At 45.6% G+C, this 17,582-nt stretch overlaps 1 protein-coding gene across 1 annotated transcript; it reads right to left on the bottom strand.

Annotated features, from left to right (window-relative positions):
• Nucleotides 1-11,139: 11,139 nt before the first annotated feature.
• LOC118384335 (uncharacterized) lies at nucleotides 11,140-15,496 on the bottom strand. Its single transcript, XM_035770757.2, has 3 exons — nucleotides 14,562-15,496; nucleotides 12,426-14,282; nucleotides 11,140-12,280 (listed from the first exon to the last, which is right to left on the bottom strand). Exons 2-3 carry the CDS (start codon nucleotides 12,853-12,855, stop codon nucleotides 11,475-11,477), a joined length of 1,236 nt encoding a protein of 411 aa, XP_035626650.2. The 5' UTR covers nucleotides 12,856-14,282; nucleotides 14,562-15,496; the 3' UTR covers nucleotides 11,140-11,474.
• Nucleotides 15,497-17,582: the final 2,086 nt, after the last annotated feature.

The raw sequence follows: 17,582 nt of genomic DNA, 5'->3' as shown, positions 1-17,582 counted from the left end.
CACATACAGTAATACGTGGCATATTGATTTTGGATTATAGTGCCTCCAGATCAGAGACACATGTCTTAGTTAATATCTTTGTTGCCCCCAAACCACATTTTCTCAGATGTTCTCAGTCTACCATGCACCTCCCATTGGTCCTCCTCAAAGTGGTTATGCCAGACTCAGCAGTAGTGGAGGAGGATGTTTAGGAGGAGGTAGGGCACACAGGCTCTCCCTCAACCATGTGCCACACCTCTTTGTGCCTATTCAGAATGTTCATTGGCCTGTAGGACACATACACACACACAACATATTAAAGTATGTTTAAAAAAAGTATTTTGGTGGTGTTCAGTTGGACTTTTATTTTATTTAACCAGGCAAGTCAGTTAAGATCAAATTCTGATTTTCAATGACAGCCTAGGAACAGTGGGTTAACTGCCTGTTCAGGGGCAGGATGACAGATTTGTACCTCGTCAGCCCGGGGGTTTGAACTTGCAACCCTCCGGTTACTAGTCCAACGCTCTAACCACTAGGCTACCCTGCCACCCCAGGGTACCCCTAGTATATTGAAGGATTTGTATTCGTGCTCTCACCTGTCATATCCCACAACATCGTGGTAGTCTTTGTTGTAGGTGGCCTGGACGTTGTCTAGCTGCCTTTTCAGCAGCATGGAGTTATATTATTTTGTAAGAATGGCTGTCAAATAATTAGCATACACAGAGGCACCAGCTCGTCTGGTCACAATGCCGACACATTGGATGGATAAGAGACACATTTTAATACAATTGGTAAGATCACGAAACTCACATGTCAGCGCAAGGTGTAAACAAGGATTCAGTGTACTCCTATTGAGGACCCTGTCAGTGGTGTTTCACCTATTAAAGTAAATATAATTACGCTGCATTGGTATGATATTATTCTCTGATATTAAATCAATTAAAGACTTCATCAGTTTTCTTTATTATTTGTCTGGTCCAACCATCATCATCACTTCATTTTAACATGTTTGTGTCATTACGTGTCAATGAGGGATCAATTGGTTAAAACCGTCTTTAATGTGAAATGATGATGTCATTATAATGTTGAGTGAAATATCAAATACACATTGGACGAACATTTCCTAATTCATATCAAACCATATTCCCCACCTATAAAAACAGACAAGACAGCACTTGCATGACCCTAAGAGTTCAACTTTGACCCCACAAAGAGGAGAGTAGCCTAGAAAAAAAGATCTCTGGGGTGTATCTCAATAGACTAAAATGTCTTCCTCTCCTCGTCTCCTTCCCTTCTCATGAGCTGATCTGAAGCTGAACACTGTAGATAAATACAAAATGGCATTTCTCACTGTGAATTTCATTTAATCTATCCCAGGTCTTTCACACCAGTGCAGGAAAATAGATAAGAAAAAGGGAGCCACTGAATATCGAGATGGATGTGATCATGGAATGAACCTTGCCCTAGATAAAAAAAGATATAAAAGTCAGGTCAGTTTGTATTGGAGAGATGCCCAGTTGGGGTAATGCCATTGAGAGGGTTGTTGTTTAACCCCCTCAGGCCTTTCATCTTTCACAGTTAGAATATTGTCAAAGGTCATGACCTTTAACAAACCTCTGACATCGACTGTGATGACAGCTGGTCACCACCTCAGGTGCTCAACGGGCGACGGCCTTCACTTGGTGACTTCAACCTCAGGCGAAGACAAACTCAAAATAACTCAAATGATCCCCTCTCTTATTCCTGTTCTGTGTGGAGCAAGCACATGTGCTTTAGGTCAACTTCTTAGCCAAAGCGTGTTACTTTAGCTTGATTCAATCAGGATCATGAAGTTGCATGCTGTGAAAGTTTCCATGGCATCATCACCAGACATGGGCAAAAATGACAAAATACAAATACAAAATAAAAAATACATTGGAGTGTAGTTTAACCCAATGTAATTTAAATGAAAGTAAATTCAGAAGAAATTAAAATGCGTATTTTAAATACAGTGGGGCAAAAAAGTATTTAGTCAGCCACCAATTGTGCAAGTTCTCCCACTTAAAAATATGAGAGAGGACTGTAATTTTCATCATAGGTACACATCAACTATGACAGAGAAAATGAGAAAAAAAATCCAGAAAATCACATTGTAGGATTTTTAATGAATTTATTTGCAAATTATGGTGGAAAATAAGTATTTGGTCACCTACAAACAAGCAAGATTTCTGGCTCTCACAGACCTGTAACTTCTTATTTAAGAGGCTTCTCTGTCCTCCACTCGTTACCTGTATTAATGGCACCTGTTTGAACTTGTTATCAGTATAAAAGACACCTGCCCACAACCTCAAACAGTCACACTCCAAACTCCACTATGGCCAAGACCAAAGAGCTGTCAAAGGACACCAGAAACAAAATTGTAGACCTGCACCAGGCTGGGAAGACTGCATCTGCAATAGGTAAGCAGCTTGGTTTGAAGAAATCAACTGTGGGAGCAATTATTAGGACATGGAAGACATACAAGACCACTGATAATCTCCCTCGATCTGGGGCTCCACGCCAGATCTCAACCCGCCGGGTCAAAATGATCACAAGAACGGTGAACAAAAATTCCAGAACCATACGGGGGGACCTAGTGAATGACCTGCAGAGAGCTGGGACCAAAGTAACAAAGCCTACCATCAGTAACACTACGCCGCCAGGGACTCAAATCCTGCAGTGCCAGACGTGTCCCCTTGCTTAAGCCAGTACATGTCCAGGCCCGTCTGAAGTTTGCTAGAGAGCATTTGGATGATCCAGAAGAAGATTGGGAGAATGTCATATGTTCAGATGAAACCAAAATATAAATTTTTGGTAAAAACTCAACTCGTCGTGTTTGGAGGACAAAGAATGCTGAGTTGCATCCAAAGAACACCATACCTACTGTGAAGCATGGGGGTGGAAACATCATGCTTTGGGGCTGCTTTTCTGCAAAGGGACCAGGACGACTGATTGGTGTAAAGGAAAGAATGAATGGGGCCATGTATCGTGAGATTTTGAGTGAAAACCTCCTTCCATCAGCAAGGGCATTGAAGATGAAATGTGGCTGGGACTTTCAGCATGACAATGATCCCAAACACACCGCCCGGGCAACGAAGGAGTGGCTTCGTAAGAAGCATTTCAAGGTCCTGGAGTGGCTTAGCCAGTCTCCAGATCTCAACCCCATAGAAAATCTTTGGAGGGAGTTGAAAGTCTGTGTTGCCCAGCAACAGCCCCAAAACATCACTGCTCTAGAGGAGATCTGCATTGAGGAATGGGGCAAAATGCCAGCAACAGTGTGTGAAAACCTTGTGAAGACTTAGAAAACGTTTGACCTCTGTCATTGCCAACAAAGGGTATATAACAAAGTATTGAGATAAACTTTTGTTATTGACCAAATACTTATTTTCCACCATAATTTGCAAATAAATTCATAAAAAATCCTACAATGTGATTTTCATTTAGTCTGTCATAGTTGAAGTGTACCTATAATGAAAATTACAGGCCTCTCTCATCTTTTTAAGAAGGAGAACGTGCACAATTGGTGGCTGACTAAATACTTTTTTGCCCCACTGTATGTGTAACAGAAATACTGCCCGTCTCTGAGAGTATTTGAAGGAAACATCAGAGGTGTTTTTATTTCTCTCAGAGCACGAGACACCCTGTACCAACACAAATCACTAGAGTACAGTTCACTGTGTGTGTACAGGCTGGTCTTGAATAGCTACCTTGGGCTCCATAGTCTAGCAGGGTCAAGTCTAGCAGGGACAAAGACGTTGCGCCAAATAACGTTTGACCTTTCTAGTAGACTATAGTAATAACGCATGGGGGAGGTGGTTCACACATCCAGTGAGCATTGCTGCTTTGTTTCTATGTACTATCACAGGTCACATGATACCTGCTTTAACCATTCTTGGAGGGACTGGTGAGTGTCCCTTTGTTGTTGTGGTCCCAGAATCACACCAAGGTCAGATCCCTGTGATGAACTCAATTCCACAGGGGGACAATGGAGCAGTGCTCCAACACGCCCACTTAGAATACCCAGGATGCGTTCAGTACAACAGAATACAGTACGACGTTTAATTCAACTGAAACGGCACTTGAAGAGTTGAAGAACGTTGTGTTTATCGTGGCCTTGAGTGCGATCGAGTACGATGTACGACACGAGTTTTGCAATGTCAAATGATCATACCCATATCGATTCTATAATCAAACTGGAGCAAACATACCTCAAAGACTGTTGAAGAATGGTGCACACTGTTTTGGGGAAACGTGTTGTTCGGTTCAAGCTGTCACTCAACGTAGCAAACATTTGAAGTGAACTAAACGTACCCCAGTACTATAACAATACTATAGGGATAGTATGTGTGACCAGGTTGAGACACCCACCGACTATTTATCTGTCGAAAAAACATCCTGTCACTATCTCACAATCTGTTAAGGTGGACTTGTGACAGCTAAACTCTGAAATATTTATTCTGTAATTATGTGACAACGTGCTGTGTGACTGACACAAAGTACAAGATATCCACATCTCTTGATGTAAAGGGATGGACTCTACAAGGCGTGTCACGCCTACTCCCGCTCCCCCTCTCCGGCGCTCGACGTCGCCGGTCTACTAACTACTGGTCCAGGCACCATCATTTCGTGCACCTGCTCCCCATCATTAAGTACACCTGGACGTCATCATCACCTTGATTACTCTGCCTTCATTCATCCCTCAGTAGACTCAGTATTCAGGCAGTATTGGTTTTGTTTACGTTCAGTACGCTACTCCTGTCTTGATTATCTTCATGTTTCTTATTATTAATGCCACCTTCTTCACCTGCTTCCTGACTCCCTGCGTATACGTTATAGAATACTTCCTCTCATGAATTGGAAGCAGCAGAAGTTAAGGATATCGCCCAGGTGGTCGATGGACAGGAACATCTACTCCGTCAACACCACGACCAGCTGACTCAACTGGGTACGGTAATGGATAAGGTCCTCCGCATTCTCCACCACCTCGACAACACTCGAGAGGATTCATCTCCTAATAGCGTGAGGATCCTCTACCACGAGTCATCCCAGAGAGCCAGTCCCCCAGCCCATCCAGAAGTCCGCCTAGGTCAGCGATGCCCTATTGTCCCTCCCATAGAAATATGCTGGGACTCCATCGGGTTCCTATGAGAGGTTCATGGCTCTGTTCAGGGCGGTCTTCAATCATCCACCTGAGGGCAGAGAGGGAGGAGAGCGATTACTTCAACTTTGGCAGGGTGCCCAGACCGCTGCGGAGTATGCCTTCAGCCTCCAGCTCCGCACCTTATTCCGTTGAGGACTGCGCGAAGAGGTCCAGACGGAGTTGGCGTGTCGGGACGACAACCTTTCCTTGGACGCGCTCATAGCGATGGCTCTCTTCAAGAGCGCCAGCACCCCCCTCATCTCTCGCCTTCCTCCTTTGGCTATCCTGAAACAGAGCCTGAACCCATGAAGATAGGGGTCACACACCTCCCTGTGGCAGAGTGGTATCGTTGGAGACAGAGTGGTGTCGTTGGTGGCAGAGTGGTGTCATTGGAGACAGCTGGGGCTCTGTTCCTATTTTGGTCAGGAGGGGCACTAGCTTCAGCGGTGTCTGGTGCACTCCAACCCGGTGTCCAAGAGGGCAGAGGGGCAGCCCTGTGATCATTCATCTCCCAGGGTAGGCGTGAGTAGTCCATTATCATCACTTTCTGTCCAAACCTTTTCTGGTTTCCATTTCACTGGCTGGGAGGAGGCCCTTGCCTCCTCTCTGAACATCACCTCATACCCGCTCACCTTTCCTTTTCTGGTCCAAGCACTGGATACTCGACCATTAGGATCCGGCACAATAACGCATATCACAACACCACTCACCCTCACAGTGGAACCCACGCATCAAGAAAGCCTTTTCTTCCTCATCATCAATGCACCCATACACAAAGTCGTCCTGACCCTACCATCGTCATGACCCTACCATCTCATGGTCAGGGATGAAAATCACCATCTGGGCACCGAATGCCGAGGACCTGCTTTCCTTTACCCTGTGGTTCCACGTCGGTTGAGTCCTGTGGTTGCCCTCCAGCCCAATATCACAGAGGTATACACGGATCTCCGGGAGGTTTTCTCCAAGACCCGTGCCACCTGTCTCCCTCCTCATTGCCCCTGGGACTGTGCCATCGACCTGCTTGCAGGCTTTGCACCTCCACACAGCTGCATCTACCCTCTGTCGGTGGTTGAAACCAAGTCTATGGAGGAGTACATCCTGGAGGCTCTCCAACAGGGTTTCATCAGCACGTCCACCTCCCCTGCGTCGGGCAGGCTTCTTTTTCGTGGCCAGGAAGGATGGAGGTCTACGCCCACGCATTGATTACAGAGGCCTCAATTCCATCACCACCAAGTACTGCTAACCTCTCCTGGTGCCGGGTGCGATCAAACAGCTCCGCGGACCTGAGGAGTGCCTACAATCTGATCCGCATCCGGGAGGAGGATGAATGGAAAACAGCATTCAGCACGATGTCTGGACACTACGAGATTTTGGTGATGTCATATGGATTAGCCAATGCTCCGTCGGTGTTTCAGACATTCGTTAACAAGGTGTCCGGGACATGCTCGGGCGGCAGGTGGTTGTGTATATCGATGACATCCTGGTCTACTCGGCCACTTTGGAGGATCACATCGCCCACGTCAGAGTGGTCCTGGAACGCCTCCTGGAGAATCACTTGTACGTGAAAGTGGAGAAGTGCCAGTTTCATCAGGTCGCTGTCTCCTTCTTAGGATACCAGATCAGTCCACAGGGAGTGATGATGGAGGAGAGTCAGATCAGTCAGATCTTGCAGTCAGATCTTGGCCAGTACCAACCACCATAAAAGGGTTCTTGGGGTTTGCCAACTTTTACTGCTGCTTCATTAGGACATTCAGCTCCATAGCCTGTCCTCTCACCTCAAGGGTGGTCACCATGAGTTGTAGTTTAGTCCTGCAGCCGATGAGCCTTTCCATATACTGAAGGGGCATTTCACCTCCGCCCGTTGCTGAAACACTCAGTTCCTACGCTGCCTTTCATGGTAGAGGTGGACGCTTCAGAAGTGGGCGTGGGGGCCATTCTGTCCCAACGTCAAGGTAACCCACAGAAATTGTATCCATGTACTAAAAAAAAACTGTCTCCTTTAGAAAGGAACTATGACGTCGGTGACCGGGAGCTCTTGGTGGTGAAGTTGGTATTAGAGGAGTAGCGTCACTGGCTGAAGGACGGATTTCTCATCCTCACCGACCATTGGAACCTGGAGTACATACGGACAGCGAGGTGACTGAACCCGCGCCAAGCGAGGTGGGCCCTTTTCTTCACTAGATTTGACTTCAACTTGTAATATCGCCCAGGTTCAAAGAACATTAAAGCTGATGCCCTGTCCCGTCTCTATGATTCGGGAGAGGTTCCTGTCCTGAGTGCGCACATCATTCAGCCCTCCTGAGTCATTGCCCCCATGCTTTGGGACATAGATGTGGACATTCACCAGGCACCGGAGAGGGAACCCACGCCTGCTACCTGGCCACCAGAGCGCACCTACGTTCCCACAGGGATATGGGATCGGCTGTTGAACTGAGCACACATCTCTCATCGCTGGACACCCAGGTATCACCCGCACTATTCAATCTCCTGAAAGTACGGGTGGCCAACCTTGGTGCAGGACGTCGCTCCTTATGTAAACTCCTGCTCCATATGTGCCCAAACTAAATCTCCCCTGCACGCTCCAGTACGGAATCTCCTTTATCTTCCCGTGCCTCAGTGGTCTTGGTCTCATCTGTCCATTGATTTAGTTCATTGATCTCCCCTCTTCTGATGGTTTCACTACTATTATGGTTGTTGTGGACAGATTCTCTAAATCCTGCCATTTTATCCCTCTCTCTGGTCTCCCTACCACTCTCCAGGTCTCTGAGGCACTATTTTAGCAGGTCTTTCGGCACTATGGCCTTCCGGAGGACATCGTCTCTAACCGTGGCCCCCAATTCACGTCACGGGTATGGAGAGCCTTCATGGAGAAGCTGAGAGTCACGGTCAGCCTCACTCACGTCACTGCCAGGACTGGCAAGCGGAGTGGGTACGGTTCCTTCCCTGGGCGGAGTACGCCTAGCATTCACTGCGTCACTCCTCCACCGGGCTGACCCCCTTCCAGTGTGTCCTAGGCTATAAGCCAGCCCTAGCTCCGTGGACCCTGAGCCAGACTGAAGCTCCTGCTGTGGATGAGTGGTTCAGGCGCGCAGAGGAGGTTTGGAACAATGCCCACATGACGCTCCAGTGCGCCATTCATCATCAGAAGGAGCAGGCGGACCGCAACCGCAGTGAGGCTCTCGTTTTCTAAAACAGTGTACAGCCGTGGCCAAAAGTTTTGAGAATGACACAAATATTAATTTCCACAAAGTCTGCTGCCTCAGTGTCTTTAGATATTTTTGTCAAATGTTACTATGGAGTACTGAAGTATAATTACAAGCATTTCATACGTGTCAAAGGCTTTTATTGACAATTACATGAAGTTGATGCAAAGAGTCAATATTTGCAGTGTTCACCCTTCTTTTTCAAGACCTCTGCAATCCGCACTGGCATGCTGTCAATTAACTTCTGGGCCACATCCTGACTGATGGCAGCCCATTCTTGCATAATCAATGCTTGGAGTTTGTCAGAATTTGTGGGTTTTGTTTGTTCACCCGCCTCTTGAGGATTGACCACAAGTTCTCAATAGGATTAAGGTCTGGAGAGTTTCCTGGCCATGGACCCAAAATATCAATGTTTTGTTCCCCGAGTCACTTAGTTATCACTTTTGCCTTATGGCAAGGTGCTCCAACATGCTGGAAGAGGCATTATTTGTCACCAAACTGTTCCTGGATGGTTGGGAGAAGTTGCTCTCGGAGGATGTGTTGGTGCCATTCTTTATTCATGGCTGTGTTCTTAGGCAAAATTGTGAGTGAGCCCACTCCCTTGGCTGAGAAGCAACCCCACACATGAATGGTCTCAGGATGATTTACTGTTGGCATGACACCGGACTGATGGTAACGCTCACCTTGTCTTCTCCGGACAAGCTTTTTTCCGGATTCCCCAAACAATCGGAAGGGGATTCATCAGAGAAAATGACTTTACCCCAGTTCTCAGCAGTCCAATCCTTGTACCTTTTGCAGACTATCAGTCTATCCCTGATGTTTTTCCTGGAGAGAAGTGGCTTCTTTGCTGCCCTTCTTGACACCAAGCCATCCTCCAAAAGTCTTCGCCTCACGGTGAGTGCAGATGAACTCACACCTGCCTGCTGCCATTCCTGAGCAAGCTCTGTACTGGTGGTGCCCCGATCCCACAGCTGAATCAACTTTAGGAGACGGTCCTGGCGCTTTCTGGACTTTCTTGGGCGCCCTTAAACCTTCTTCACAACAATTGAACCGCTCTCCTTGAAGTTCTTGATGATCCAATAAATGGTTGATTTAGGTGCAATCTTACTGGCAGCAATATCCTTGCCTGTGAAGCCCTTTTGTGCAAAGCAATGAAGGCACGTGTTTCCTTGCAGGTAACAATGGTTGACAGAGGAAGAACAATGTTTCTAAGCACCACCCTCCTTTGGAAGCTTCCAGTCTATTATTCGAAACTCAATCAGCATGACAGATCTCCAGCCTTGTCCTCATCAACACTTCCTACCTGTGTTAACGAGAGAATCACTGACACGACGTCAGCTGGTCCTTTTGTGGCAGGGCTGAAATGCAGTGGAAATGTTCTTTGTGGATTCAGTTAATTTGCATGGCAAAGAGGGTCTTTGCAATTCATCTGATCACTCTTCATAACATTCTGGAGTATATGCAAATTGCCATCATACAAACTGAGGCAGTCAGACTTTGTGAAAATTAATATTTGTGTCATTCTCAAAACTTTTGGCCACGGCTGTAGAGTCATCTGACACACTGACCTACCTGCACACATTCCACACCACATTCACTGAGCCTCTCTATCCAGGGTTTGAGCTTCCGGATGGCACGTCAGTCTCTCTGTGTCAGGTAAAATAACATCATGTATCCGGAAGGAACCACCTGAATCTTCAGGGAAGTCACACTCCTGTTTAAACACAACTTGATGACATGATGGGACATGTTTTAATCATAACAACACCCCGGCCCCCACCACTTGAGTAAACAGATTAGTATTCATGAATATACAGTGTACAGAACATTAGGATGACATAGACTGACCAGGTAAAAGCTACGATCCCTTATTGATTTCACTTGTTAAATCCATTTCATATCACTGTAGATGAAGGAGAGGAGACAGGTTAAAGAAGGATTGTTACACCTTGAGACATGGGTTGTGTATGTGTGCCATTGAGGGTGAATGGTCATGACAAAATATTGAAGTGCCTTTGAACAGGGTATGGTAGTCGGTGCCAGGCGCACAGGTTTGAGTGTGTCAAGAATTGCAACGCTGCTGGGTTTTTCATATCACTCCAGCCAAGTTGTTTAGGTTTAACTGAGTACTTTAGTCTTTCCAAACAGGTTATGTGGATCAGATGGGAATGGTACCAGATGATAAATGATTAATATTCTGGAGGTGCCTGCCTACTGGTACATTCCTTTCACCTGTCCAGTTCTCTCATGTTAGTTGAGATGAAGGAAAGTAGACCCACAGGAGTGGTTGGATGTCCTGAGATGTCTTGGAGTGGTTACCGTTTAGTTCTGCATGCTTGATGTTGCTGGGAAGACGTCGTAAGGCTGTCATTTCCACACGAACAAAGTTGAGTGGTTTCCAGACCGTCTGGGGCAACTGCAGCACCAGAGTCGTCCCACCTCAGCTTTGGTTGTAGGAGACGACATGTCAATCCTTTGAGGGTGGGAGAGAGGGAGGTAAAGACGGAGAGTGAAGGAGGGAGGGGTAGAGGAGGAAGGAAGAAACATGTGTTCTGCAGTCTTCCCTGATTCCCTCACTTGCTCTCCAGTGTGTGGGCGCAGGACAAAGTGATGGAGGTGCCTTCTCTTTTTGTATCCCCCCCCCCTGTCTGTATCATGCCTCTGAGAAAATGATCAAGCAGGTTAAGAAAAAGGTTCAGAACACTTCTATACTAAATGAATGGCCTGTGCTCAAGTTGACCTCGTGGATTGTGTGCATAAACGAACAATGACAGGATTATAACTGTCTGAACACTTTTTTTGAAAATATATTTTATTTCGGAACTCAACAGGGAGGTCCATAGAGGCTGAGGCACCTTGAACAAAAAAAGATTACAGAGAAAAAGGAGCATACATTATTTACAGTCATCGACAAGAGAAACATATCTCTGCTAACAAAATGGACCTGCATGTACAGTACAAAGATTCCCAGTTACATTTACCGCACAGAACTTTACTCAATGTTTTTAGTCCATCTCCACCTGGATGGTAGACATTTGAAATAGTATAAAAAGAGTCTTTAAACAGGAGCTCTGCATCCACCTGAACACATCCTGTCCTACTCTCAGATAGATGGTGAACGTAACCGAACAAGGTCAGGAGGGAGCATCACGATGACCATGGACAACACTGTTGGTCTGAGGTGTGTTCTCAACCCCAGAGAGGTGTTCAACAGCATTAACCAGTCTTTCCAGGTTGCTGTTGATGGATGACAGCAAGGGCTGCAGCACTCTCTCCATGCTGCTCCTCATACTGACCAGCTCCCTCTGTAACATGTCGTAACCTTGGCGATGCACCTGGACCAGTGCTGCCAGGTCCTGAGGAGGTAGCTGGACCTGCATGTGTGGTTGGACCTCAATCAAAGGAATGTGGACCGTAGGTTGGTTCACTTGGGGTATGTTCGTCTGAGGCTGCACAGTGGACTGGGGCATATAGGCCTGTGATTGGTTTGCTTGGGGTATATAGGCCTGTGATAGGTTGGCTTGGGGTAGAGTAGCCTGCTGTGGCAGTGGCACTACTTGGGGTATGTTTACGTGGAATGGAGCATAACCTTGAAGCAAACCATCAGCCTGGGGTTGAACAGTGACCGGGTGCGTATTGGTTTGGGGTTGAAGGGTGCACTGAGACTGAGGGATGTGGACAGTTCCAGTCACTTGAGGTGTGCTGACCTGGGTACCAGTTTCAAGGTTCAATCTCACTACGTTCACCCGGGGTTGGAGGTTGGTTTGGGGTAAAGTGGGCCTGGGTGAAGTGGCAGGCGTGTGTGTCTGGGGTGGAGGGACTCTGCTGGCCTCAGACGATGCTGCAGCGTCCAGAGTCTGTTGACCATCAACCAGGTGGTTAGTCGAGGGACTGTCCAGCTCCACCCCAATGCATTGGGAACCAACTTCATTCTGAAACGCTAGGGAAGAAAAAATATAGAAAAACAAGATATATTTAGTGTTCCTTACATACTGTTTTACCACATGACATCACGTAGTAGGCACACACACATTACAAAGCAAACAAAAACTAATGTTTTTAAAAATTGAAACCATAAACTTTACCTTGTAATGCAATGGGTCCTTCTCCATCCACAAACTCAAATTTATAACGTTTTGTTCGGACTGAGAGGAAAGGCTGCTCCTCTTCTGTTGGATGGTGAAGTTTTGCTTCTGTCTGCCTGTTCACTCGCTTCCTCTTTGACCCAGGACCCTTCTTGATATAACAGGGGTGTCTGCGCATCAGGTCATTGTATCGCTTTTTGCACTGCATCCCGGTTCTGAGGTATCCAAACGAAGAAGCGCTCACCTTTGCTGCGATATCTTCCCATGCGGCCTGTGCAACACGGGTGTAGCCAGGGCCAGGTCGTCGAGCTTGCACTTCACGCACGAGTATTTTGAGTTCTTCCTCATTGAAACGCTTCTTTCGTTGCCTCTCCATATGAAGCATCTCGATCTCTGGCCTCCCATCTCTCTTATCGTTATCGGAATCCATATTTTCTCAGGGAAAGCCATAAACGAAGCGCAAACGCTAAAAATGACGGAAAGACACAATTGTGTTCTGAATGTTTACATAGCCTAGCCTACTCATCTCAAGGCTGCAACGTATTAAAAACACAAATTACAAAATGGGTGTTTGTTCAGTTACAAAACAGCAACGGTTATTACGGTTACGGAAAACCCTAATAAAGGACAGTGGACACCGTTCAGGCGTTCCAAAACAATCTGGGCTACCATTCGCAGGACCACAAAATACAATACGCTTGCGCAGTTGATACCGGCCGTGCGCAGTATATTGCCCTCCCTTTGTTGGGGAAAATGTGCCCAAAATAAACGCTTCTTCAAAACAGTAACAATCACCACAATATTGAATGATTAGATTTCTCGTTGAGTAAGTGTTAGGTTACATTTATGATACTGTGGTTCACAGCATATTTATTCCCCCCCAAAAACATTTAGAAACAGATTGAAAGATTTCATCATTAAATCATGGTCTGCACATTGCCTTCCAAAAACATAAGCAATTCTCTACAGATTTACAAACTTTACCCCACACACATACACTTCTCCTTCTGAAAAGTGAAAGCAAAGTCTCCCTTTGAGGGGTCTACTGTCTAGTAGGCTAAATAATTGTAGGTTTTTATAGGCTACAGGAAAACCAGTCAATGCATTTGGAAAACGCTACTGTGTGAATACAGCAGGTTTGATTGAATTATATAGACTACATTTAACCACTCGCATGAAAGCATTCTAATAAATACATGCAACAACGAACACACCATACATTCGATAGCATACCATAGTTCAATTTTTTTGGTTAATGATTTTTTAAAAACGTTTTACTTGAAGTACTTGTAGGACATTGTATTGTTAAAACAGAAGTAAACAGTCGTCAACATTGCAAGAAACCAGCAAACATCACAAAGGATGTACTCGTGTGGAATCAAGTTTATGACGGTCCATTCTGTCTGTGCTGGAGAGGCATTGTGATGGGAGTGACAGTCTGTAGTGGTGACTCCCTAGGATCGGACAGCCTTTCAACAGCACTAGCAAGTCTCTCCAGGCTGTGGCTGATGGAGGACAACACAGGATGCAGCATTTCTTCCATACTGTTTTTAGTGTCCATGATCTCCTTGTGTAGCATGGCGTAGCCCGCCTGGTGCACCTGGCAGAGGACTGTGAAATCCTGGGAAGCGGGCTGGACGTGGATGAGGGGCTGGAAGTTTATCAGCGGGATGTGAGCTCTGAGGAGCTGTCCCTGACCCAGTCCCTGAGATTGGTTCATCTGCGGTGAGCTGACCTGAGGGGCTTGGAATGAAGAGGCCTGGGTTGGATCAGGTTGGGGAACATGTTGTGGTGTTCCAGCCTGGGATGGACCAGCCGTCTCTGCTTTGATATCAAGGCCATCTCCAATTTGATGCTCTGGAATAGAAAAATCTAACCATGATGTATCATTTTATCCCCCAATCACATAGCTCACCCATTTACACTCAACCAGCATGGTGCAATCTCAAATCAACACATATTTAAATAAAGTAGTTTGCTTGCACACAATACTACTTTATAAATGTGGAAAATGCAGCCAACATAGTAAGTAATCAACACATATCTACACATGATTTCCCTATGTATAGCCTGAAATTCCTAGTATAGAAAATGGTAGGCCTAATTTGCCTAAATGTAATCATTGATGTACTCTACCTGCATGCTCAATTTTAATTGAGGAAGTAGAGTTGTTGTCTGTAAGGTTAGAGACGGGTTTTGGCAATCTGTTTTCAAATATTCTTATTCCTTGTCTCCGTTTAAGATCATTAATTCGCTTCCTGCACTGGTTGGCTGTTTTCTGAAGCCCAACGGTAGTGGAGCTCACTCGCTCTGCTACTTGCTCCCAGGCTGACCGAGCATTGGAAACTCTGAACGGTTTTGTCGGTGTACCATAAATAGAAAATCGCCGTGCATGGACTTCACGCAATAATATTCTTGTTTGCTCCCGCGTAAAACGACTTCGAGTCGCCGCCGTCAACATTTTGGAGCCTGCACACGGTTTCATAACATAAACACAGAAATTCCGAATGCGCTTCTCGCAGGAGAGGTTTTTGCGTTGCGAAAGTGATAAATAGTAATGACGTATTTTTGTAGGCACTAAAACTGCACCATGGACAAAGCCTATGGAAAAAATGAATGGTGTTTTTGTAGGATTTTTGGAAAACGCCAAAAATAAGGTATGTGATAAACCCAGGTTTATGAGATCTTATGTTTTGTTCCATGAGATAATCTTTTTTATGTTAGAAAAAAAACATACCAAGGTCATGTTAACTGACTGCTAAAATCTACTAAACCTGTGTTAATCTCAGACCTCATTTTCGGTGATTATTCCTAAAAACTATTCTTTCCTTTTGCATTCAGGGATAGCTGAATGACTAATTTCCGGGTTGTAAAGACTACAAATTGGCGAGCTTTATTGACACGCAGATGCAAGCAGTAGTGCCTTTACGCACAGACGTCACTTCAGGAGTGTCAATTGTGGGATGTATTTCAGAAAGCCCAATGTCCTTATACGTTTCAAATGTTTTGCATCGCGATCAAAGTCCACTTTTGTCCCTTGTGTTTGTTATGCAGTCAGTATTTGCAATGTCGAAACTAACTTTATGTATTTATTCACACAGTAAATTCAGTATATAAATGCAATAATGTTTTTTTTTTTAAACAACAGCCTGAAAATTGACCCTCATCTGCTGGTGATATTTTGTCTCCTGGTCTAGTAGAAACCCAACAACCTAAGAAAATAGGACCACATGGGTGAGACTTTTCTTATGGTCAGCTGTAAAGCTGGAGCTTCTACATTCTGGCATTTGGGATTTTCTCTCTCTCCCTCTCTTTCTGTGTTTCTCTCTATCTGTTTCTCTCATTCTGTGTTTTTCTCTCTCTCTCTCTATCTCTGTATTTCTTCTCTAGATCAGAGAATATGTAACCCCTTATACAAACTCTTCTAAATGTGAGAATAACGTCCAAAACAGGCCACACCCAAAAACCAGAGAACTAAGGAGACAGCCTGTGGGAACAGCACAATCCGGTCACCATGACTACCCACCTCCCTCCATTTTTGGAGATCTTTTTTCCTGGCTATGTTTGAAGATTTATTCTGTCTGGGATTCTGAGTAAACAATAGGCAGGGGTGTTGACGGAATTGTGTTGCTGTTTACAGGCAATGGAAAGAAAGAGACATAGTCAGTTACATAAAGGTTGACTGTATAGAACATAGTGATGACTAGGCTGTGGGCCGCACTGACAGGAGTGAGATCATAGTGTCTTGTTTTGTTGTTCCCAGTGGTAAGCTTGTCTTGTTTTCTCTGAAACAACAGCAGACCAGAGCATATAATCAATGTAGTAGAACAGTCCTGTTTTTCCACAATTCAACCTTTTTTGAACATAGAAAGGTACTTTTTTTCACATCAAGGTTTTGGCATTGGTAGCTTTCCTCGAGAAAAGTATTTAGGAGAAATGAATAGATAAAATTAAATGTACATACATTCTTTCAAATTATCCCGACCCCTCCTGACCTTCAGATGGCCAACAGGATCTGATCCAGGATCAGATTGGCTTTCTATCCCCCAATGGTTAAGGTTACAGGATTGGGGATGGGGAGAGGGGACCATAGACGCTCAGGAGCTTGGTCTGCCTGGAGGTTCACAAGACCAGAGGGACATCCATCTTAGGATGAATCAGCACATCTTCTTTCTCTTGTCTGTCTTTTGTTGGAGTGGAGACTCTGCCCCCACCTTCTTCCTCTTTCTCTCTGCACTTCAGATCAGATGTTTGTCTCTGTTCACCTTTCAGAACACACACACACACACACACACACACACACACACACACACACACACACACACACACACTAAGGCAAGGTGACACACACACACACACTCAGCGTGATTGTCAGGTAGCTAGCACGTTCCACTTTGGTGTGTGATGATCAAACAACTTCCAGTCTGCACAGCACATCCGCGGGTTGGTCACGCTGTCACATCCGCGGGTTGGTCACGCTGTCGCTGTTACAGCAATGAGGAGAAAAATACAACGGAGGGAAATGATGGGGTGAGGGTGTGTGTCGACACACACTGAGTACCTACCTCTTACTGTGGTAGACTGTCTGGAGGGAATCTCCTACCAGAATAGACATAAAGGGGCTTACAGTATGGCCTCATAAACAGATGTTTTTTAGGGGTGATACTGAGCAAGGTGATATGGACAGAGGAGACTGACAACTGTGGAATAAGTAGAGACACAGGAGACACTGAGATGTTATGGGGGTGACACTGAGAGGGACGTTACACAGGAGACACTGAGAGAGACCGTACGCAGGATACACTAATGGGAGACACGTAATAAGAGGGACCGAGATAGGTGTTATGGGGGTGACACAGAGAGACGGTAATGGTAGAGACACTAAGACACATGTTATGGGGGTGACAGAGAGACTGTAATGGTAGAGACACTAAGACACATGTTATGGGGGTGACAGAGAGACGGTAATGGTAGAGACACTAAGACACATGTTATGGGGGTGACAGAGAGACTGTAATGGTAGAGACACTAAGACACATGTTATGGGGGTGACAGAGAGACTGTAATGGTAGAGACACTAAGACACATGTTATGGGGGTGACAGAGAGACGGTAATGGTAGAGACACTAAGACACATGTTATGGGGGTGACAGAGAG

The sequence above is a fragment of the Oncorhynchus keta genome, chromosome 5 (assembly GCF_023373465.1).
Source record: "Oncorhynchus keta strain PuntledgeMale-10-30-2019 chromosome 5, Oket_V2, whole genome shotgun sequence".
Lineage (NCBI taxonomy): Eukaryota > Metazoa > Chordata > Actinopteri > Salmoniformes > Salmonidae > Oncorhynchus > Oncorhynchus keta.
Note: the sequence above shows the minus strand (reverse complement) of the source record. Positions and strands in the feature narration are given on the sequence as shown.